The 24,722-nt window shown below is 38.3% G+C and overlaps 1 protein-coding gene across 1 annotated transcript in view; it reads right to left on the bottom strand.

Annotated features, from left to right (window-relative positions):
* The window catches only part of LOC310635394 (contactin-4-like), a 284,515-nt gene that overhangs the window by 164,579 nt on the left and 95,214 nt on the right, over nucleotides 1-24,722 (bottom strand). Inside the window, exon 4 of the mRNA XM_083354280.1 lies at nucleotides 7,360-7,455. Coding sequence (XP_083210406.1) covers nucleotides 7,360-7,455 — 96 coding nt within the window. The remainder of the gene's footprint in view (nucleotides 1-7,359; nucleotides 7,456-24,722) is intronic.

The following is a 24,722-nucleotide window of genomic DNA, read 5'->3' as shown; positions in this document are numbered from 1 at the left end:
AAGCCACCTAGAATTGCTTTGGTTAGTGAGATTGGCAGCATAGGAATTTAATAAATGAATAAATCCATCACTAAATGATACAGTCATGTGATGTTACATTTTATAACTACATTTGCTTATCTAAGGAAATTCCATTCTGAGGACTTCCTGTAGTAACATTTGGACATTTAGGTACCACTGTCAGAATTTAGCTTATTTTTATGTCTTCTGCTATTTTATAGACTTCTGGGAGGAAATTCTAGCTCCTTTCAGAAGAAACTGTACTAGCTCTAAAAGTTATTCTTAGATCTTTAATACTGGCCCTGATTAAGAGAAATCCTCTATCTCACTTGAGGATTCCCAGAAATCTTCTTCAAATGGCTGACATTACTTCAAATAGTTTGGGATACTGTGCTATGGGATCCAAGGGTAGTAAGAATTGCCCCAGAGAAACTATTGTAATTACAATATAACATCAGGTACAACTACAACAATGTTGAGGCATGCTATAAAATCAACAAAGCGGGCCTAGTCAGAAACTGCAGAATTTCTTTCAAGATCCTGTGGCAAGGTATACAGGTAATTACTGATTATAAGGCAGATTCCCTGACATGTAAGGGTGACACAGACTCTCTAAACAAGCTAAATATGTTTTTTGAACAGTGTGAGGCCACAAACAACATTCCAGCAAGGAAGGCTGTTCCCCTTCCTGATGAGCAGGTGCTCAGGTTTGATACAACTGCTATTCAGAAGGTCCTGCGGAAAGTCAACACTCGGAAAGCTGTGGGTCCTGATGATATCCCTGGGTGAGTACTTAAGGAGTGTGCTGACCAGCTGGCCACTGTTCTCACAGACATCTTCAATCTCTCATTGCATCAGGCCATGGTTCCATCATGTTTTAAGGCTACAATCATTGTACCAGTGCCAAAAAACCTAAAATCACATGCCTTAATGATTACCATCCAGTTGCACTCACTTCTTCTGATAAAGTGTTTTGAGAGATTGATAAAGGATTACATGATTTCATGCCTTCCCCCTCATTTGACTCATTACAGTTTGCCTATTGGAAGAACCGCTCTGTAGAAGATGCACTTTCTTGTGTGCTTCATCTTAGCTTAGCGCACCTGGAGGGGAAAAGTACTTATGTGCAAATGCAGTTTGTGGATTTTAGCTCAGCATTCAATACAATCATCCCTCAGCATCTGGTGAACAAACTGGGCCTATTTAATACTCCTTTATGCAATTGGATACTCAATTTTCTTATTGATAGGCTCCAGGTTATGTGAATTGGAAAGAAAGTTTCCAATTCCATCTCCTTGAGTACAGGTTCTCCACAGGGCTGTGTCCTGAGTCCGCTACTGTTCACCTTGATGACCCATGAGTGCTGTGCCAAATCTGTTATGAATCATATTGTGAAGTATGCAGACAACACGGCAGTGGTGGGTCTTATCCGGGATGACAATGAAGATGCTTATAGGGAAGAGGTGAAGGCTCTGGTGAACTGGTGCAATAAAAGCAACCTAGTTCTAAATGTTGATAAAACAAAGGAGATCATTGTAGATTTCAGAAGGAACTGGCATAGTTATACTCCACTCAGTATCAAGGATTTATTAGGATTTAGGATTTATTAAATTTATATGCCGCCCTTCTCCCTAAGGACTCAAGGCAGCTCACAATAATAAAAATTAAGAGACATAAAATACAAAAAATAAAAAAAATAATTAAACAATGAATATAAGAAATATGGGACAATTTACACAATAAAAAACAAATTAAAAACCATGGTCAGTCCAGGCCCGCTTGTTGAAACAACCATGTCTTCAGGTCATGGCGGAAGGATCGAAGGTCAGGGGCCATCCGCAGCTCCGGAGGCAGTTCATTCCAGAGGGTCGGCATGCCCACAGAGAAGGCTCTCCCCCTGGGGGTCACCAGCCGGCATTGCCTGGCCGACAGAACCCTGAGGTGGCCAACTCTGTGGGAGCGAACTGGGCGATGGGAGGTTGACATTGGCAGCAGGTGGTCTCGCAAGTACCCCGGGCATAAGCCTAAGGATGCAGCTGTAGAGGTGGTCAAACAGTATTAAGTATCTGGGGGTGCAGATAACTAACAATCTGAATTGGTCTCTCCACATGTCATCCTTAGTGAAGCATGCAAACCAGCGTCTGCATTTCCTGTGTCAGATGAGGAGAGCACATCTTTCTCCTTGTGTCCTGGCCACTTTTTACAGAGGCATATTGAAAGCATTTTAACAAAATGTGTCATTGTCTGGTTTGGTGGCAGCACTGTCTCAGATAGAAAGTCCATACAGAGAATGTTAAGGACAGCCGAGAAGATCATAGGAAGCTCACTCCCTGGTATTCAGAATGCTGCTTATAAGCGCTACATGTTTAGAGCTCAAAGCATTGTTAGAGACCCCACACATCCACTTTAGGTCTGTTTCTGTTGCTTCCCTCTAGCTAGGAGGAGGTTTTGAAGTATTTCTAGCAGGACCACCTGATTCTGTAATAGCTTTGTTCCCTATGCCATCTTTTTTTTTTGCCATGCACATGTATACATAACCCAAACTAGACTGTTGTTTCTCTGTGTCATATAATATATGTGGGTATATGCATCATTCTGTATTTATTTATTTTTGTCATATTTATATAGTGAAAATCGGAGGTGGTGATCCTTTGAGAGCTGAATGCAACAAAATTTCATTTTAATGTATACCGATTAGTGTATATTCAAGGTGACAATAAAGTTATTATTCTAACAACAAGACCAAACAATGCACACAGAAAAAAATACCTCACACATGAAACAACAACTCAATATATAAATATACATTTTTGATAGTTATGCTGAAGCTACAGTTAAGCATTTTAGTGGGCTGCGTTTGATTCCAAATATTAATATAATTCTATCTTTGCCCAGAATGCAAATCTAAAACATATTTAGGTTTGCATATGGGGAAAAGAATCTAGAAATGAGGTGAGGAACAAAGAGTAGGAATCCTAGAACATATCACAAGAGCTAAAAAATGCACAGCCAAAATTAAGCAATTGTTGTTGCAGTTCTAAATATGAGAATCGGGACTCTATCAGATTCTGCTGGATTATCTGCTCATTTCTTGTTGGGGGATATGCTGTAAGCATCCCAACATACATTAACAGAGATGAATACTCTTCTGTCCTTAATAGCAGAATAATGCTTTTTCCCATGACAGTCTCTGGAACAGATGAGGACCATTTATCTGCATGCTATTTACCTACTTTATCTCTTATCCAGTACAGCAGAGAGTTGGAACCCATCCACTGATACAGATTTCGACATCTCATTGAACACAGGCCCCAGTTTTTTTCTTTCACTTTAAAACCAAGTCAAAGTCAAGCAATTTTAGCACTAATTGCTTCTTTATCTACCCACAGAGAAGGTTTTCACTTTTTCTGAAATAAACCCACATTCCCTTGACAAAGCAGGCAGTCCTTGACTTAACAACCACAATGGAGCCCAAAATTTCTGCTGTTAAGAGAGACATTCGTTAAGTGATTTTTGTCCTATTTTATGACCTTTCTTGCCATAGCTGTTAAATGAATAACTGCAGTTAATAAGTTAGTAATCTGGTTAAGTCAATCTGGCTTGCCCATTGACTTTGCTTGTCAGGAGGTCACAAACGGTGACCCCATGACTTTGAGACACAACAATGGTCATAAGTATGAGACACAAGTAAAGCTGCCTTTTGCACGATATTCAGGTAATGCTCTAAGTCACACATGTCAAACTCAACGACCGTGGGCCAGATCCGGCCTGCAATGGGTTTAGATTTGGCCCTCAGGGCCATCTGGAGATGGCGAGGGGCCGGACACTGCCACCTCAGCCCCAACCCACCCCAGCCCAGCTGGGCACTCTGCCTTGGTACACGTACAGGAGGCAATGAGCATGCAGGGAATGCTGGTGCTCGGCAGCAGCTGCAGCTCATTGGTCCCTCAGCTGTTCATTGGTTGGCAGTGATGGCTAGCTGGATGTGAGCCCAGGGCGTCCAATAAACCATGCTTGGCCCCACCCCACATACACCTCACTTGTGCACTTCGGACCCCCACAGTCAGGCCACCCCTCGCCCCATTATCTTGACTTGCCTCACCCCATGCTCAGCCCTGCCCCACATGCAACACATGTGCAATGCACCTTGAGCCCCCACTGCCAGACCACCCCACCCACTATCTGACTCGACTTGCCTCGCCCCACAGCATTGGCACTGGTAGCAGCAGCACCATCTGCAGCCCTGTCCAGCAGGAGCACCACCACCCCTCCACTCCTCTCCAGCCCATGAAGTCTCCTGGCCAAGGAGAGTGAGCACAGTAGCAGCACCCTCAAGGAGGAGATAAGCACAACCGGGTGCCCCCTTGGGGAAGCGTGGCCTGGGTGGGCTTCGCTGTGGGGTGCTGGTCCCCTTTGATGGCTAGGCTGGGCAGCCCACACCACCATCCGGGGGCCCTCCGCATGGCCTGAGAGGGACAGTGAGACTCCTCTGATGGATGAGGCTTTGGTGCTAGCCCTCATCTTGCCTTCCTCCACTGGAGACCTCTGGACCCCCCCATCCCAGCCTTGCCTGGCCCTCTCAGGTGCCCCTCAATGTAAGCAAAGTTGAGCTGGCCACATTGAGATGGTCATGCCCACCCAGCCATGTCCACCTAGTCGGTTGTGACTACTCACCACGCCTACCCAGCCATACCCTCCTGGTCCTTTGAGGACAGCCATAATGCTGATGTGGCCCTCAATGAAATTGAGTTTGACACCAAGGTAACTATTACTATTGGTACTATTTTGCTTTCTTTTGCCACAGTTCATTCTACTTCTATTTGCAGATCTTTGCAATTTGGCATCTTCTCCAGGTTTTTCTTCTTCTATTCTGTTGTCTCCAGATACTCCAGGATCAACTGTCCACACATTTTGTTCCTTTTTATCAAGAATTGTTACGTCTGGGATGTTACATAACAGGTGCCTGTCTGTTTGAATTCTAAAGTGCCAGAGCACTTTAACTTCTTTATTTTCTATTACTTGATCTATTTTTTTGATCCCACCAGTTCTTGCTTGCAGGAAAATGGTATTTCTTATTATTATCATATTATTATTTCTGCCACTAGTAGGGCAACATTATATAGAAGGCAGGAAAAAAAAAGATATCACCAGGTCATGTTTGTGCCACAGTTAGATGCAAGAAGATATGGTCAGATTGTGCATACAATGTGGAGACAGTTAATTGTCTAATTCAGTGCTTTTCCTTTCTGAAAAGATTGATACCTATCTCACAACTGCCAGGCCATGTCAGGGGAAAAACATAAGGCACATTGTGCTGGTGTTACTGAGTTATCATCAATATGAATAAATTTACACTTAATATTTCTTCCTGCAACACTTAAACAGCAGTAACAACAACAGCCCAGGCACAAGCTCAATTTACACTGCACAACTTTTCGCTACAAAAATAGAAAGTCATTTTGCTACCACAGGAACCCCACAAGAACCAAAAACTCTCAGTTTCCTTCCACCAGTGCAGAAATCTGCTTTCTTCCTATTTACAATTATGTTTTTAGTAGCAGCACAATGATATTTCTATGTATGTAGAGGAAAAACTTTCCTCACCACCCAATAGGCCAATAATTTATGTTAGTCATGCACATTTTGCACATAAATCGTCTCTCTCTCTCTCTCTCTCTCTCTCTCTCTCTCTCCTTATAACAAAGAATCACAGTCATATTGGAAGAAAATATTATTAAATCAAATATCCCTAATCTTAACTTCACAAGGTAAGGAGTATTATTAGAGGTTATCTACCAAGATTTTTGAAAATGTAAAATTATTAATTTTTGTATGATTAAGGTACATCTGGTAAGTTGTAAGTCTTGACCAAAAATATTTAAATTACTTGGTTAGGGAATGCAATTTTCTGTAGTTTCTGACTCTATGTCAAATACTTTTAACTGTTATGTTAAAAGATATAATAGATACTACTATCCTTCAATGCTGATTTTAAAAGTATTGTTCATCAAAGACCTTAGGAGACACTCATTTCAGAAAAAACATTATTATTGTTGTTATTATTATTATTACAATGGTATAATAAGGAACCCCTATAATAGAGAACCCAACAGAGCAGGAGTAACTTCCAATTTACTGCTGGCTTTCCTACTGAACTTTCTTGTGCAAAGATGACAGGGAGCATCAGAAATCCTTCCTTCCTTCCTTCCTTTCTTCCTTCCTTCCTGCCTCCCACCCCCCTCCCCCCTCCTGCTCATTTTATCCTCTGTTCTTTTTTGCCACCTACCCCTATGCAAACTCATTTTTAAAACTGCTTCTAATTCTTCTGAAGTGTGTTTTGAAGCAACTTTATCGGTGATTCCGGCTCCAGTTACAAAGCAAGGTTTGGTAAGTATCCTGACTCCCCAGAGGGGAATGAACCATTTTATACAATGCAAGATTATGAGTTTGTCAGAATAAGATTTCTTTTTTTAAAAAAAGTGTATTAATGAATCTGTATTTAAGATTCAAAGTAACATTAAATAATATTAAATTATAACTTTTATTCATCATTGTACATACTTTTATGAACTAAAGCTATTTTCTATTTCATATAGAAAACTGCAAGGCAAATTTTTTTTAGAAACAGGGCAGTTTCTTCTGTTGCGCCATCACTCTGCTGAACACCTAATTCTCACAGTCTATTTGCCTATGTTGTATAACTGTAATTTTATTATTTATCCTTATTGTCTTCTTCATTTCCCCCTCATTGGTATTATTATTATTGTTATTGTTAATGATGATGATATTATTATTATTATCATCACCATTATTCTGCTGCTTTGCATGTACACTGAAAGCTTTGACATTGGAAACAAATTCCTTATGGATCTAATTATACTTAGCCAAATAAATAGTAATGGTCAAAATGCTAGAAATGTGAATTGATGTTATTACAGAGCATCACCTAATAAAATTAAAGGTTTGTACTCATAAGAATAGTACATTTATCATGATTTAATAGCTAGATTCATATAAAGTAATAAAACACAATGTTTACATTCATATAACACACTATGCTCATACGAATAATTCAAATTATAGCACTAACAATCTGGTTCATACAACAAGTTAAGATGCCTGCTAAGATCTGCCAACATTTGAATCCAAAACTTCTCAACCTTATTCTACTGTAGTCTGTGTACTATTTGCACTGAACCAATGTCAATATGAGGAGATGATTTACAGATAAGTAAATCTTATTCCTTTAAATAAGCCTTAACTGCACATGATTAATATGCAGAGTTAATGTATGAATTTACATGCTTTACTTTTTGAAAAGCCTGAAAAGTTTAGATCCAAAACAATTTGGTTCCTCACCTCCAGAATGTGGTGGTGGTCCACAAAGCAGCACCATTCCTTGTCCTTGTCGGACTGAAACTGTACTCCTTGTCCTGGTTTTGAAATTTTCAAGATCTGTTAGGAACAGACAAATAAAAATATGATTACATGTTATTACAATCAGTTTCAAACTAAGAAGGCCAGAATATTGTTTACACTGAATTATATCTGTATGCAATGTAGGAGTAGGTCATCTTTCCAGAAAGGTGTCCTCTAATCCAGAGTCCTCTCTCTGATCAATTTGGAAGGCATAGTCTTTGTTTATTTCTATCAGTTTCTGTGGTAATCAAGTTTTGTTTTCTGCCTCATTTGGTTTAAAGTATTTTGTAAACATATGTTTTGATGGGTTCTTGAAGACATCATGTTTAATTCTTTCAGGAAATCCAAAATTACGGTATTCCCAATGCACTGCTATTAAAAATGTTTCAGTATTTTCTAAATTTTTCTGTTCTTTTCCAGACTACAGTACGTTGCACAAAATTAATTTGAGATATCCTCTTCTCATTGGGCTTGAGTTGTAATAACTGATCATTATTTCTTTGTTTTCAGTTGTTGAATATTTGCCACAGGTAAAACATCTTCTCTTCTAGCGGTCTGGTATCTGCTAGCTTTGATTGGATTCTCAATAGTTGTCTTGGAACTCCAAAAGCTAATGTGATCCTTGTTGATCCAGGTGATTACTAATGCAGGATGAGTTTCTGTAAATTGTCATCTTACCATATTATTTCTGAGAGAGATACTCTTCGTCCAGCTCCTCTGATGAGACCTGTCAAGTACAAACTTCTGACATAGCCACCATCTTTTTCAGAGCACACAAACTGCACAAAAAAGATAGTGCCTCGTTGCGGATAATAATATTGACACGTATGATGTCATATTTTTGTGACTGTAATAACAGGTGGATAAAAATTCCAAATTCAGTCTAAACATCTGGGTGACCAATCATCATCATAATAACACCAGTTTATCCAAGGTCCTTGGGAAGGACTCAGTAGATGAATAAAAATGCCAAATCCAGTCTAAACATCTGGCTGATTGTGAGACTAATCATAACAATAAACACCATCAGCACTCACAAAATGACCATCAGTTGCAAAAGGCAGCTTTACTTGGAACAGTTTACATCCTGCAACAATACATATCCCAGATGCTTGGGAAGGGCTTGATAGATAAAAATGCGAAATCCAACCTAAACATCTGGCTGACTATGCAATGAACAACAATAATAAATATTCTCTCAATATTGTGCAAGATTGCATTATGTCTCTCGTCTAATTGCATAGCGATGATCTGGATGTTGCTATTCAGAAGTTTCATGAATGTCCAACCCAAATTTACACTATGTTATTAATTTGGGGTGTTTGAGAGTGGGATTATTATTTTTCCTTGGGCACCAGGGTGTTAGGTTTGATGGCTTTTTTATATTTTAATCTTTGTAAACTACACAGAGTCAGTTGTCTGAGATAGGTGGCCATATAAATCATATATAAATTAATTTAGGATTAGAATAAATAAACCAATTTAGAATCATTCTCTTCAGCTGCAGATAAAGAATGTCTTCCACATAAAATCAGTGGTGGGATTCAGCCGATTCACACCACTTCGGCACAAACGGTAGCTAATTTTTTGTGGCCCAGGCCCAGAATAGACCTCTGGAAGTGGCATCCACACAGAGACCCGGTTGTTCACATATTTGAATCCCACCACTGCATAAATTTCATGTGTTGGAAAGTATATCCCATGCCTCCTTTTCCTTTCCTAACTCCTTGTTTTCTTCAGCAATTTCTAACATAAGTTATTTTCCAAATCACTGTCCATCTTTATTATCTCTTCTATTCCATGTAGTTCCAGGTGAACTCTGGTTAGTATAGTACAGTGATTTCATAACTGTCAAATGCAAGAGGTACATCAAATCTGAACTGGCTCATAACCCAACTCAGAAGCCAATTCAATGATATTAACTGGCAGTTTGGCAATTTCTACTGATGGACTTTTCAACTTCCTTCCAACAAGAATATCCCCAACTCATCAAAAATGTAAGGATACCTTAGAAACCAAAAAAAATGCTCTGTTCAAGCGTAACATTAAATATAATAATAGAGAATAGCAATTTAATCTACTTTAGGTGTTATTAGATATTTGAAAGTGGAACTCATAGAAAATTAACCTTCTGTGATAGTTAACTTATGGAAATGGGTATCGGTATACAGCAGAACCTTAAAAAGCCTGAAAATTAACAGTAACATCAAGTTAAACTGCGTATAAAAGAAAATGTTGAAATTCAAGTTACCTTGTGCTTTATCAACACAAAATGGACCCAAGAATTCACACCACAACAAAAAAAATATGTGTTCATCCTTTTGATCCATTGTAAGTTTGATATAGCTAGAATCCATATTATACTACATGTACCTTTCCCAGCTTTAATAACATGTACATGAAGACCCCTCTGCCTTGCAAAATGGTAAATTTAACAAATAAAAAAAAGCTTTCGAAAGCCAATAGGAAATGCTGCTGAGCGCGCCAAAAGTCCTGGCCAGAAAACTTTGCACAGGCAAGTTGTCTGCAGTGAAGGAGAGTTGGCAGGAACTTTGCACTCCTCTCTGCTGCCCAACTACACCATCTCAAGTAGGTAAGTGAGGACAAGGAGTGGGAGGTGGGTTCTGCAGAGTCCATGTGGACTCCTTCTTTGTGCTCACCCATGTCAGCCAGGATGGTGGCCTACCCGGTGCTGGACCTGCACCCCTGCTGCTGCCTTGTCCTGCATACCTATGTAACCACCCTGGAGTGCCTGGCCCTCAACGCGATGCACACTTCCACTGTGTTCTGTTCCCTCACCTTTGTAGAAACGTATGACTGCTGATTCCCGAGTGCTGGGGGAAAAAAGATGAATCTCTAACCTTGCATGGCTAAATGTCAATTTCGACCTTAGCATCCAGCCCGCAGGAATGTCAAACTGCTGTGCTGTCAGGACGTGGCTTTGGCACCCTCTTGGGGTCCATGATGGTGGCAGCTGCCATGAATTCCAACAAGGAGGCCATTGCTATAGCAACCCCGAGCATGCCGGTTCTTTCCTGGAATCATTTGCCTTTTCTGCGCCCTCTCCTGTGAGGGGCCTCGACTTGGAAAGGCAGCCCCACTCTTGCATCCGGAAAAACGAGAAATAGATGCCTCCGCTTTCCCCCCAAAAGCAGGCATACCACTTGAAGCAGAAAAGGAGAAGAGAGGGAACTATTTGAATACCTTTTTCTTAATTGGCTTATATTCTTTGGTTGCACTGTGCCCTCTTTGCAACTCTGCTACTTACTGAGAGAAAGTTGGTGAAATCGCTTCCCGAGGGCACAAAAGGAGGAAAGATTGCCGAGAAGTGCACTTACCTGTATACTGGCATTGTGAAGATTCTGGATTTCCCTCTCAGCCTTCCTATCCTAGGAAGATCCAGCAGAGATTGACCAAAAAGTCAATTGGGTCTGAGTTCCCATGCAGTGAAAAGGAGAGGCCATGCAACTTCTGGTTGTAGTTATCCATGTTTCTGCACAATGAGATAATTGGCCACTTGTACAAATACAGAGCCTATCATGCTTATGGATTACTGATTCACATTTCCCATGGATTTTCTTCTGTCCATGGGAGGGAAGCTTGGTAGATTCTAAATTTCATAATTTTAGTTATTCCTTTGGCAGGGTATATATGAGAACAAGCAGCAAAGGTCTTTAAAAACATGTTTCTCGCACATTTATATTTTTGAATCATAAATATTAAATCTTTGTTCTCTTCATTGATCCATACTAATGCTTTAGAAATATAATTTCCAGTTTTAGCTACAGTAAGCAAGCAAATTACACTAAAGCTAAATTTAACGTTACTTGTTAAAGATATTTACTATATTTCAGAAATAGTATTCTTTCAGTCACAATCTTATTCCTATTCAATTTAGCTGATTTTAAAATGCAATGTAAAATCATAAGCACATAAAAAGAAAACAGAAGAAACAACTGCAAATTAACTCAACAGTTCTATGCTTAGCAACATTTCCATTCAATCAAAGTCCTTGCTCTTTCCAAATCTACTTCAGGATTTACTTTCTATATATACACAAACAATGGGAAATGAGTTTCTGGGCTGGTTCAAATATTTTTACACATTCCAAAAATTATGTCACAAGTGATGTATTTATAGGTATATAATTGACAGTACAATTGACAGTGCAACATGCCAAATGCTTCTAAAGTGAGAACCAAAATACATATATACACAATTTTTTCTCTCCTAAATTTTCAGGTAATGTATCTGTTCCATATAAATATATGTATTTGTATAAGTGGCCGATTATCTCAGTGAGCAGAAACGTGGATAACTATAACCAGAAGTTGCAAGTCCTCTCCTTTTCATTGCATGGGAATTCAGACCTGAGATGAACTTTTTGGTGGATCTGCTGGATCTTCCTAGGATAGGAAGGCTGAGAGGGAAATCCAGAATCTTCACAATGCCAGTATACAGGTATGTGCACTTCTCGGCAATCTTTCCTCCTTTTGTGCCCCCAGGAAGTGATTTCACCAACTTTCTCTCAGTAAGTAGCGGAGTTGCAAACAGGGCACAGAGCAACCAAAGAGTATAAGCCAATTAAGAAATAAATATATAAATAAAATTATATAAATAAAAGATTAACAAGATGATTCAGCACCTTTTTTTTTAGGAAAAAAGCACTGGACATAATAATACTGTACCTAGTGTGAGAACCAAGGTTAATGAAATAAGAGATGATAAGAATTGGGGGGGGGCTGGAGAACTGAGGAAGAGCCCGCATTTCAAACTAATTGGAGAATGTGATTTATGACTGTTAATTGGAGTAGGAAATTGTACTTTGATACTCTGCGCTCAGGGGAGAGGAATCCAGTTTTTGGCTTTGATTGTGTTAGTGCCGATGCTATGCTTCCCAAATAAAGATTCTTTAAGGTAATCAATGCCTCGATGTTCTTTGAAGAGTTTCATCCGTCGGAACCATTAAGCTTATAACTGGTGAACCAGCCCATGTCTCACCAGCCCATTGATCAACAACTTGAACTGCTAAAGTAAGAACTTCTGCAGCTCAGTCAACTATCATATAAAATCACTTGCTTTAACATTTGCAGTTAAAAAACAACAACAGAGCATCAAAGCTATTGTTTGCTGATCTCAAAATAGTTTTCCAGCCTAGCAGAAAACCCGGAAAATACACAAGAGATAAATATACTGAGCAGCAGGAAAGCAATTATATTGTTACTAAAGTGACAAATTACAGTTTGATTTTCACCCCTTTTTATTGTTCTTATTAAAAAGTAATACAGTGACCCTCATAACAACATCAAAAACCCGTACCATCACTCTGTGTACTTTCCCACTCTGAACTAGAGTGCTTTGTTTCTTTAGGATTCACAATAGTTCTTTCCTTACAATTAATCACATACACAGATATTAATGTGATCTGAAAATAGGACCTCAAGTTATGCTAATATGAAGGCTGTAGTTGCATCTTGTTTTCTTTAGCAGAAAGAAGATGGGTGGATGGAAGTACAAACTGATTAATCTTTTACCTGCCAACTGCTGTCTCAGTGAAAAGATCTCCAACCCCAAAGCTTCAGTTTTCTCTGAGACAATCTCCTATTCATTTTAAGAGTTTTATAAGGGGGGGGCTTTTTCCCCCCCTGATAGTGTCCCATAAGAGGGTAGGTAAGTAGAATTGACCCACCTTTAGTTCTGCTGACCCATTTCTCTTCCTTATAATATAAGAACATGTAATAAAATATTTTGAATATTTAATACTGTAGCTATATTTAAACTATTTTTAATCTGGTTCTTAGAAAGCAACTTTTGAAACAAACGTGGTCCATTTTTCTATAAGTTTATGATTTTATTATCTAGTCATAACTATTAGGATATGATGTGATACAGAAGAAAAAGGAAAGTTTGGTTCTCTTTTTTCCCTGTAGTTGTTCTGTTCATTCCATCTGCCTGCCTGCCTGCCTGCCTGCCTGCCTGCCTATCTATCTATCTATCTATCTATCTATCTATCTATCTATCTATCTATCTATCTATCTATCTATCTATCTATCTATCTGTATGTCTGTCTGTCTGTTTGTCTGTCTATCTATCTATCTCCATGAACCAAGGTAATATTATCAAAATATAAATATCAAAATAAATAAAATAAAATAAAATAAAATAAAATAAAATAAAATGTATAACTAATAGTGTCAAAGTTGGTGCTGGGATAAAGCCAAGCCAAGTCAAGCCCAACCTGATCTGATGTGATCCGACCAAACCCAACCCAACTGAGCCTAACGCAACTCAATAAAATAATCTCAATCTAAATTTACGGAAACACAACAGTTGTTACTGTGACCGAACTGTATGTTGCAGTGATATAGAGAAGTAGAATATGGAAAATGTTTTACTGATTAGACAAAGGCCTTTCTCTATGTAGACTACAGTAAATTACGAATAATTCCTTAAAATGTGGGCCATTGAAGAATTTGTATGATTATCAGGACACAACACTCACTGCAGAATGTGGAGCTAAATAGTTCAGCATTGGAAAAGAAGTGTAGCAAGTTTACATAAAAGGTAGGGTCCAGTCATGTCCAAAGTGGGGTGGTGTTGTTCATTTCTGTTTGTAAGCCAAAGGAGCCAGCATTGTCTGAAGACATTTCCATGATCATGTGGCTGGCATGACTATATGCTAAGGCACATAGAAGGCTGTTATCCTCCCACTGAAGTGGTACCTATTTATCTACTTGCATTTGCATGCTTTTGAACTGCTAGGTTGGCAGGAACTAGGGCAAGTAATAGAATCTCACTTCATTGTGCAGCACTTGAATCTTGAACATGGGCTATCAGCTTTTCAGCTGACAAGCTCAGTGTCTTTAACCACTGGGACATCATGGCCCCTCTCATAAGTTTATACGTTGTCTTCTTATTTACTTCAGATAAAAAAAATGTTAGCTTAGAACAGGGGTCTTCAAACTTGGCCCTTTTATGACTTGGGGACTTCAACTCCCAGAATTCCTCAGCCAGGCATGCTGCCTGAGGAATTCTGGGAGTTGAAGTCCACAAGTCATAAAAGGGCCAAGTTTGAAGACCCCTGGCTTAGAAGAAATGTAAATTAGAATTAAAATTGCTGGAAGAAATATTAGCAATCTCAGCTATAATATGGATACTAGCTTCATGGTCGGAAGTGAGGAAGACTTAAAATGTCTGCCTGAAAGTGAAAGAAAAGAAGGCAAAAGCCAATCTACTGCTCAATATTAAGAACAATATCTAAGATTATATGAACTGAATACAAATAGAGAAAAAAGGGGAGATACTAACAGACTTCACTTTCTTAGGCCTAAAAAAATGTACAGACAAGGTGAAAGAGTTGTTATTTGGTAGAAAAGCTATGACAATACACAACATATTAAACTCCAGAGACATCAACAACAATTGTATATATTGTCAAAGTCACGATTTTTTCCAATTGTAATATAATGGCTGTCAAAGATACACTAGGATGCTGGAGAAAACTGTTGTTAACAACCTGGACTGAGAGGAAAAAAAAATCATTAAGTTTAACCAGAGCACTCACTGGAAGCAATAACAATGGATCTATTTTAGATGTATAATGTGAAGGTAAGAGTCACTGGAAAGCATCCTGATGTTTGGAAAAATTGGAAATAATTGGAAAAAAAGTTCATGGAAGACAAAATATCTAGGTAGTATCACTGATGACACCAGCATGAATTTACAGGAACTCTAAAACTGTCTGTTTTACAGACAGTCCTGTGAAACAACTTCCATCAGCTGAGGAAGAGTTGGAAGTGATCGAACAATTGACCAAGTAAAAACCAGCTTTAGAAGCAGAAAACTGTTTATAGCCTGAAATTATTAGTTATTTGAGAGAGTTGATACAAACATTATCTGCTTTGATTGAAGAAAAATATGTGTCTATCTTGAGCACTGTAGCATGGTTTCTGTAATAGTTTAGGATTGTGTTCTTTTAGAACTTTGCAAGTAGGAATTTTACTGCTGAAAGAGAAACACAGGGCAATACCTGTATGCGCCTAATTGTGCTTGTCTTTCGACCAACAGTTTCACAGAAAACAATCTCACATATGCAGACAGCGTATTCTTTTACAATTTGTAATTATGTAACACCAATTGAATCTTAACAGTTCTTCATGTTTGGTTTAAGTTCTCATCTGTTAACCTCTTCTGAAGCTTCTGAATCTAGCATTTCCTAATATAAATATATAAATGTTTAATCTGCAATGTATTTTACTATCTTTATCATTTTCATCTTTATAATATTGTTGTGAGGGAGGAGTTTATTTATCCTATTTCACAGATGAAAACAATTAGCCAAAACATTCATTGTCCAACTTGCCATAATCAGTCCATTTTAGGAATATTTTCACATTATACTATTTGGCTAGATTCATACGTCATGTAATTCATAAACTATGAATTACTGATTACTGTAAGAGTCTTAAGCTTTGGGATGATGCTGAGAATATTTAGAGATTCAATACTATGCAACTCTTTCACAATTTCTGCTATGGTGAACAACTACCAATTACAAAACACTGGTATCATTTACTAGAAGGCAAACTAGTGAGATCCTCAAGACTTCTGGTCTCACTTCACTCAGATTGCACTTCACTCAGATTCTTTTCTCAATTTCTCCTTTTTTATTCTCACACACATCCCAGTAGCGCTCAGATTATTTGAAGCCAAGCCTTCAGCCCACTCCTCTGCAGTACACAGTTCAAGTTTTTCTCTCCTTTTCAACCACCACAATGGATCTCTAATGGCATCCTATATCTTAAGATAGGAGACCAGAGTTTGGATGGCCATTGTCCATTATTGGCTCTATACCCTAAAAAGGTGCATGATGGTTCAGTGGTTAAAGATTCTGAGTTTGTCAGCTGGAAAACTGACAGCCGAGGTTCAAAACCTGAGCGTCGTAAGACAGGGTGAGCTCCTGTTATCTGCCCTAGCTGCTGCCTATCTAGCAGTTCAAAAGTATAGAAATGTGAGGAGGTAAGTAGGTACCACTTTGGTGGGAAGGTAACAGTGTTCAATGCACCTTGGCATACAGCTATGTTGGCTTCATGACCACAGAAGTGTCTTTGGACAACAATGACTCCCTCAGCTAAGAAAAGGAGATGAGTTGGAAATGACTGGACATGTATACCCTAATAGCTTGGCCTCCTCTGACTTTGTATGGCAATTGCCAGTCTTCTATGGTATAAGATCTTAGCTTTGGATTTTTCTTCACTTCACGTGTCCTGACTATAGGATATGATCAGACAAAATGTTATATAATGCACAATGGACATAGAACAACAGATTTGTATAGTTTCCCAAACTACTTTATCCTGCAAGTACTTCAGCATATGTGTCCCCCCCCTTCTTTGACTATAACAATTGTAAGCTTCAAGCCACAGAAGAGCTTTTATTTTGGCTTGGTTATTCATGAAAGCAAATATAAGAAACTCTCTTTGGTAGAGGGGTAGTGCCCACTGGGGAGATTAAAACTATAACACACATATCCTCCTCTACTTCCCATGTGCATATGGGTGAATATATGTTTGTATATGTGTGTACACACACACATACACACACACATACATAAAATGAACATCAACAGTCAAAAATGTATCCAAAGCACTGTTTAATTTAGCTAAGGAACAAACACCCAACAGAACAATGCTGCTGGGACTTATTTTTTGAATATCTGTAGAGGAGAAGCCATTCAAACTCGCAGGAAAAGAGTATTCCATACAGTGCAAGCTACAACTGAGAAAGCTTGTTGCTGTCCCATGTGTTCTATGAATCACACAAGAAAGAGGGGACAGCAATTCAAAAGCAAGAAGCAAAATTATCAGTATAATGCTTTAATTAAAAGATGAAAGATAAGAATCCAACAGAAACGAATACTTGTAGCTGAGGATTAAACTGTGGATCCTTGGTGCTCTCTGAGTTTGGTTGTTTTCTTATAAATATTTCATCATCCAGCTAGGTAACATCTTCAGTGTTGATTGTGGTTTGCTCTCTGCTTATATATAGTGGCTTACTCTATCAGTGTTGATGAAAGTATTGGGTTGTTGTTGTTTTGTGGTATCTAATTAAGCTGTTGTAATAGTACAGCAATAATAGTACAGCAGTAGTACAGCAACATTACTAGTAGTATCAACTTCCTAATAACAGACATAGTAAATGTTGATAAATAAGCAAGAATAAACCAAAGCAACAACGTATTTCTGAAACAGACTAGAAAGTGAATGAAGAAGTATGATCAAAACTATAAAAGATAACAGTGGAACATAAAAATAGAGTAGACCTGAGACTGAACAGATCATTGTACATTTTTGAAAGATCTATAATGCATTTGGAGAAAGCAGAAATAGATGAAGGGAAAACATAGCTTATCAAGGACTGCAAAAATAAGCAATAAGAGCTGTCCAGAAGGAGACTACCAGTTTCCCAAGACCATTTTTTTTCTCTTCCCATAAATTCCAAACCTATCCATGACCAGAATTTCTGTTGCAGAGGATCTTCCAAACCAATGCGTATTTTTATGCTGTGGGAATTTGTAGAGGGGAGGGGAAATTTACTGCAATTGTTGCTGTTGTTTGTGTAATGAAATGATCCACTAGATACCGTACAATGAGTATATAAAACTTAATATGAAATGAAAGAAAATAAATGGAGCAGTAGCTGACACAGTGTAATAATAATTAACATTTGAATGGCACTTAAGAGAGCGAAGAACACTTCACATTCATTAATGCAGTAATCTTACAGCAGGCTTAAAGGTAAGTCAATACTATTATCCCCATATTGCTGCTGGGGGACGGAAACTGAAAGAGAGGCACTTCTCAAGACTATTTATCAAGGAAGTACACAGTAAAAGTAGGATTTCTTTAAGGTAAATTGGAAAATATGAATTATACAGAGAGATGTTTAATAAAGTACAAAATAGTGGAGCAGTGAAGAAAAGTAACTGAGCAAGTCAAGCTAAATATTTACAGTCAATAAAATGTCTGAGAAAGAATAATAGAATTATAGCTTTGGAATGGACCTTGGAAGTCATCTAGTCCAAATGCCTGCTAAAGGCAGGAGTCTTCATACCATCTCAGATAAATGGTTGTCCATTTTTTTCTTGAAAACATCCAGTGATGGGATACAATTCTGGGAACACAAGCTATTCCACTATTTAATAATTCCCAGTGTCAAGTAGTTCCTCCTTATTTCCAGGTTGGATCTGCTTCTGATGAGTTTCCACCCACTGCTTCTTGTTCTGCCTTCAGATGTTATGTTGACTAAGTCATCCTCCTCTTGCCTGTGGCAACACTTCAAGTACTAGAAGACTACTATCATGTCCTCACTCAGTCTTCTCTTACATACTTAGTTTAGCCATTATTCTTAGGATTTAACCTCCAGACCCCTTATCTTCTTTGTTGCTCTTTTCTGCAAATGTCAGGCCCAGTCCAAGAATCACATAGAACAAGGGTCCCCTAACCCAGGTCTGTGGATCAGTAAGGGTCTGTGGCATGCCAGCAACCGGTCTGCACAAACTAGCAAAGCATGGGATGCAGAACACAAAACCACACACTTTCTGGTCTGTGGAAAAAACCTTTCTCCACAGAACCGGTCCCTGGTGCCCAAAAGACCTCTGACATAGAATACTACACACTATAGGCAGAGTCTTGCCAGACTAAATCTTTACCCTGAGAATTTCTAGAGTGTGGTTATCCTAACTCTTCTGGATAGGGATCTTCTATCCCTATACAGCTACACCTTGTGTTGTTTCTTTTCTCTCTGCTCCTTGGAATGTGATCCCTCCTTCCTGGAAATTGCCATTTCACTTTAGTGCATCACCCCAATCTTTCTAGTGCCTTAGCATTCTATGTAGTGACCAGGACTGAACATAGTGTTCCAAATGTAGCCCTACCAGTGTGGTATAGAGTGGTGCTATCAATTCTATCAATTGTTGATAAGCAAATAATAAAGAAACAGAAAAACAAAGGAACCAAAAAAACTTCAAGTGGTTTGTTAATTATAAATTAAACAGTCAAATACTCAAGAGATAGTATGACACCCCCCCCCAAAAAAAAGAACCATAGGCAGGAAGTGTGACAAAGGTATAGCCTTGGTGGAGCAGTGGGCTAATGCCTCCCTAAGTAACACCAGCTGCCTGCAATTAGTGCAGGTTCGAGTCCCACCAGGCTCAAGGTTGACTCGGCCTTCCATCCTTCTGAGGTAGGTAAAATGAGGACCCAGATTGTTGGGGGCAATAAGCTGACTTTGTAAAAATGCCACTGGGGGGGTGGGTGAAAGCCCTAATAAGCAGGCATATACATAGAATGAAGGCTATTGCTAAGCACATTGATTTGTGCTTCTTAGATTGTAAGCCGCCCTGAGTCTTCAGAGAAGGGCAGTATATAAATGGGATTTAAAAAAAGGGAAGAAATAATGAAATGTGTATCACAAGACAAACTCTTCCACTTACATACTTGTGTAGAATGTTACACTACAAGCATGTAACATTATGTAAGTATCATCATCATCATCATCATCATCACCTTCATCATGTCATCAATAGGAATAGATGCTTATGTGAACAGTAACTAAAACAAACAACTTGTAGAAAAATGTATGAATTATGACTCAGAGAGATTTTGCTTGTTTAGCACAAGTAAATTGATATAAGATCATTTTTGCAGCAAAAGAAATTGCTATTTATTTATAGATTTATAAGGCTGACCAACTCCAATGTGACTTTGGAATGTATTAAAACAATTTTAAAAATACAACCAAAGGAATAACAGGCACCCAGGAAATGGGAAAATTTCTAACAATTTGATGTGAATCTTGTTCCAATATATTAATTCAATACCTGTAAACAATCCAAAACTCCACATTTAAGTTTTACATTTGAATAAATGTAAATAAATAAATGTGAATAAATCTAAATCCTAGTCAATCTCTGTAATTATAGTAAAGTAATGAGAGCCAGTTTCGTGTGATGATCCAGGCTAAGACTCTGGGAGACCGTAAATTCTAATCCTACCTTGAGCACAAAGGCAGTTAGGTGACTTTAGGCCAGTTATTCTCTGTCTCAGCCTAGAAGCTATGTAAGGACAATCCACTTCTGAAAAACCTTGCCCCCAAAAGAATGTAGGGACTGTCCAGGCTGTCATCAGGAGTCAACACTGATTGAAAGATTTACATAAACATGGATATATATGGAGAGCCAGTTCGGTGTAGTGTTTAAGGCATCAAGTTAGAAATAAGGTAAAGGTAAAGGTTCCCCCGCACATGCGTGCTAGTCGTTTCCAACTCTAGGGGCCAGTGCTCATCTCCGTTTCAAAGCCGAAGAGCCAGCGCTTGTCTGAGGACATCTCCGTGGTCATGTGCCCTGCATGACTAGATGCCAAAGGCGCATGGAACGCTGTTACCTTCCCACCGGAGTGGTCCCTATTTTTCTACTTGCATTTTTATGTGCTTTTGAACTGCTAGGTTGGCAGAAGCTGGGACGAGTAACAGGTGCTCACTCTGTTAAGCGGCACTCGGGATTTGACCTGCCAAACTGCCGACCTTCTGATTGACAAGCTCAGCGTCCCAACCCACTGAGCCACCGCATCCCTTTTAAGTTAGAAATAGGAGACCATAAATTCCAGTTCTGCCTTAGGCACTAAGCCAGCTACAGGTATTTGTCCAGGAGTCAACACTTACTGAAAGATAAACATATGCAGACATACATACATGCAGACAGACAGACAGACACAAAACACAAACACTCCTTCAGGACAAGTTCTTGCAGTTTTCTTGGCAAGATTTAGAAGTAATTTGTCATTGGTAAACATACAGTATATTTTTGAAAGGCTGCAAAATATATTTATTTGAAACACAGTTGTGGAAGAGCCATGTCACCTATCCACTTAGCTGGCAATGTCATCCTTGATGGTATAGTAATTTTATTTTCAAGTTCATATCAAGGATGATATAATCTTAGAAACCCCTCTCACTAAGACAGGCCCAAATCCTGCTATCTTTTTTTCATGTATTCCTCAGCAGAGAGATCTTCATGGTGAAGCAGCTAGAGATGCAATACCCATCCCCCAACCATCTCTACTTCCTTCCCTCAGGCAGTCCCAGTGTCCAATTTGCCTTCTCTGGCCAAGTCTCATCTCCCCAGGGGACTCAGTGTTATCTCAGAAATCATTGCCCACCATGCCTCAAGAGTGTGAGAGTGGGCAAGGCTTCCCAGGCTATAGAGGATCTCAGTACAAAGGACCTTAAAGCATGGTCTATCCAAAAGTCCTCATGTTGCCAGAAAATGTGCTCATTGTCTAAAGCCAGGCTGCTTCTCTTCCTAGTGTGTTTTCCATGGTCCATTTTGTGTATAGACATAGTATTTAATCCTGGGGTTCAGCCTCCTCAAACCTAATCTTCAGCAGTACAACACTACCTAAATCAACTTAGGATCACCAGTCATTGAGGATTTATATTAAAACAGCCCAATTACGCACCATCTTGATTTGTCAAACATCAGCCTCCAAGGTTGAAATATATTAGATTAGATTATTTTTCTTCTAATCCTGTTAGGAAATTTGGGGTTTCAGCCAACTGATACTATTATTTGAAAAACAACCACAAAATCCTTCTCTTTCACTGAGTACCTCTTGAACGAAAGTTGAGAATTAAACACTCCAATTTTACCTTGGATGAAGGGCTGTATGAGAAGGTAAAAATCCACCCATACATCTTTATACAACTTTATCTGCTCTTGTTTGTGCAATTGGCCTATTATGTACAATAAAAATGAGGGGATGCTTTGCCAGCAATTGTTGCAAAGAAACAAAAATTGTATCTACCCTAATGAATTCCACATTGTTATCTTTTCAATAATAATTTCAATATCTCATATAACACATGCAGCTGATGGCCTCTTTTTTTTCTTTCTCATTTTGTCCTTATATAACCTTGGAAAAGTTTAGTGAAATAGAGAGATGAGATTGCCTGCCCTTGATCCTCACTTTAGCTACAGCAATACTTTATTACATTTACCCGTGTACAAAATTATACTGTAAGAAGCTGCCCTCGGCACTAATTTATTATTAGCCCTTGACACTAATTTATTATTGAAGTACAAACACTTGATTTCACTCTAAATTAGAGGATTGAATTTAAATTCAAATTAAATATACTTTCTATGCTATTAATTAAAGCTATGATGGATTATTTTTAAGTTATTCTGAAAATATTATGGCTGTTCATACTTATCATGCAAGTTATCTGTATTTTACTTGATGCTGTCAGAGACTATGATATTGGTGCAGTTGGAAAAACTATTGATTTAGTCAACTGACTTGATATGTGACCTCAGGTAAGTTATTTCATTTTTCTGGGTCAAGGTGTGCTCATTTCAAATGATGAGTGTAATGATGCTCTTAACTATTACTGCCTCTGAAGAGGCCAAGTTAATTAATTTATAGGAGCATTATAATTTTAAGATGAAAGGTACCACAGTATATAGCTGCAAAGCATTATACTGTAATGTTTCATATGAACTCAAATCCTCTTTTAACTGGACACTTTTATTTTCTCTTGTTCTCAACCAAACTGCTTCGATCAAGTCAGGAAATCAACTCCATAGGAAAACTAAAACTACTTTGATTGACTTTGGCTATAATAACAAATTCTTGCAAGTCTGACTGTCTTCCAATTATTCCTTCCCCCCTCCCTACTTGATCCACTTCCACAAATTATCTTCAAAGTCTGGATTTAAAAACAATTTCAGCCCCTTTTGCCTAGGGTAGGGGTAGGAAACCTTGGCTCTTTTATGACTCGTGGACTTCAACTTTCAGAATTCCTGAGCCAGGCTGGCTCAGGAATTCTGGGAGTTGAAGTCCACGAGTCATAAAAGAGCCAAGGTTGCCTACCCCTGGCCTAGGGTAACATTTTCTGTATATTTTTATCAAAGTTATTTTTTCTTATTCTCTAGGTGACTTATTTAAGTTATTTTTGTTATAAAGTCAAGCCAAAATTCTTGATTTTGCAGCAAGTACTCTTATTATTCTTCAGATATTTCCTAAACCGAAATAGATCAGCCTATCTCTGTATAAAGACATCTCTGTACAAAGACATCTCTGAATAATAATTGCCAGTTACAACTTGCACAGTGCCTATAAAATTGGCATTTACTTTGGCTGATATAGGATTTATCCTAATTTTTTAGATGTGTCACTGTAGGAATTCAGAGTAAGAAATAAATTAAGCTTAGTACAACCATCCACTCATGTGACATTGCTGACTATGGACATTTTGTTCAGAAGCACTAATTGAACAGTTTTGTTCCCTGTATGAATTTGTTCTTAACACTTTCTTAACATTTATTTAATGACATTTTATCTTACATAATAAAAGGTATATATAAATATTGACTACATACATGAGATCACAACTAAGGCTAATGAACCATACATATGTAATAACAGGTATCCATATGTAGACATTTTTTGTGTGTTTCTCATCTTGCATGAATTACTATCAAAACTAAAAACAATGATTTAAGAGCTTGAAACAAACTGTTCTGTCTACTGCTGAAGTTTGGAAAGTCAAGAGGTAGAGTCAACACAGACCTAAGTCAAAGTCAGAAGGGTCACATAGACACCAAGAGTCTGAAATCAGTCCAAGTGCAAAGACATCCACGGGATCTAAACTATGTCAAAATAATTAAAGCAGTGTTCACTATTGCAACATAAGCTCTGTCCCCTCCATATGTTTGTACAAAGCCACAACACACCTGCAAAATAGGCAAAGCAGGACTGGGATGTTGTGAGGAGAGGAAGAGGAATGCAAATATTCATGGTTTACTAGAGAAATAAGTTCTCACCCTATCATGAGAACAGACGAGGAAAAAGAAATGCAAATACTTTAAAAAAGACCATAACGTTAATAAATTCAGTAATAAAGCAGGGCTGGAGATTCCTATTCCTTATTAATTAGTTTTAATAAGATTTCTTAGTATTTTACTATTACATTTATAACAGTATAGAAAATTATTTTGTTTACTTCTGCTGGATTGAGAAAATATCTACACATTTTAATTTAAATGTTTCAGGGTTTTATCTTCAGCTATTCTTAGAGCATGAAACATTTTATTCTTGCTGTTGTCTTTTCTTAAGAGGAGTTATCAAACTGACAGCAGCTGTAATTCAAATGCCAACTTCATTTCATGCCTTCATATTTTCTTTTGTCTGAAAGCCATTAAGCTGACAGCATTAACCAGGTTCCTGATTCATACTTAAGGGGAA

Source organism: Vipera ursinii (genome assembly GCF_947247035.1).
Source record: "Vipera ursinii genome assembly, chromosome: 2".
Classification (NCBI taxonomy): Eukaryota; Metazoa; Chordata; class Lepidosauria; order Squamata; family Viperidae; genus Vipera; species Vipera ursinii.
This window is presented reverse-complemented; position numbering and strand designations above follow the sequence as displayed.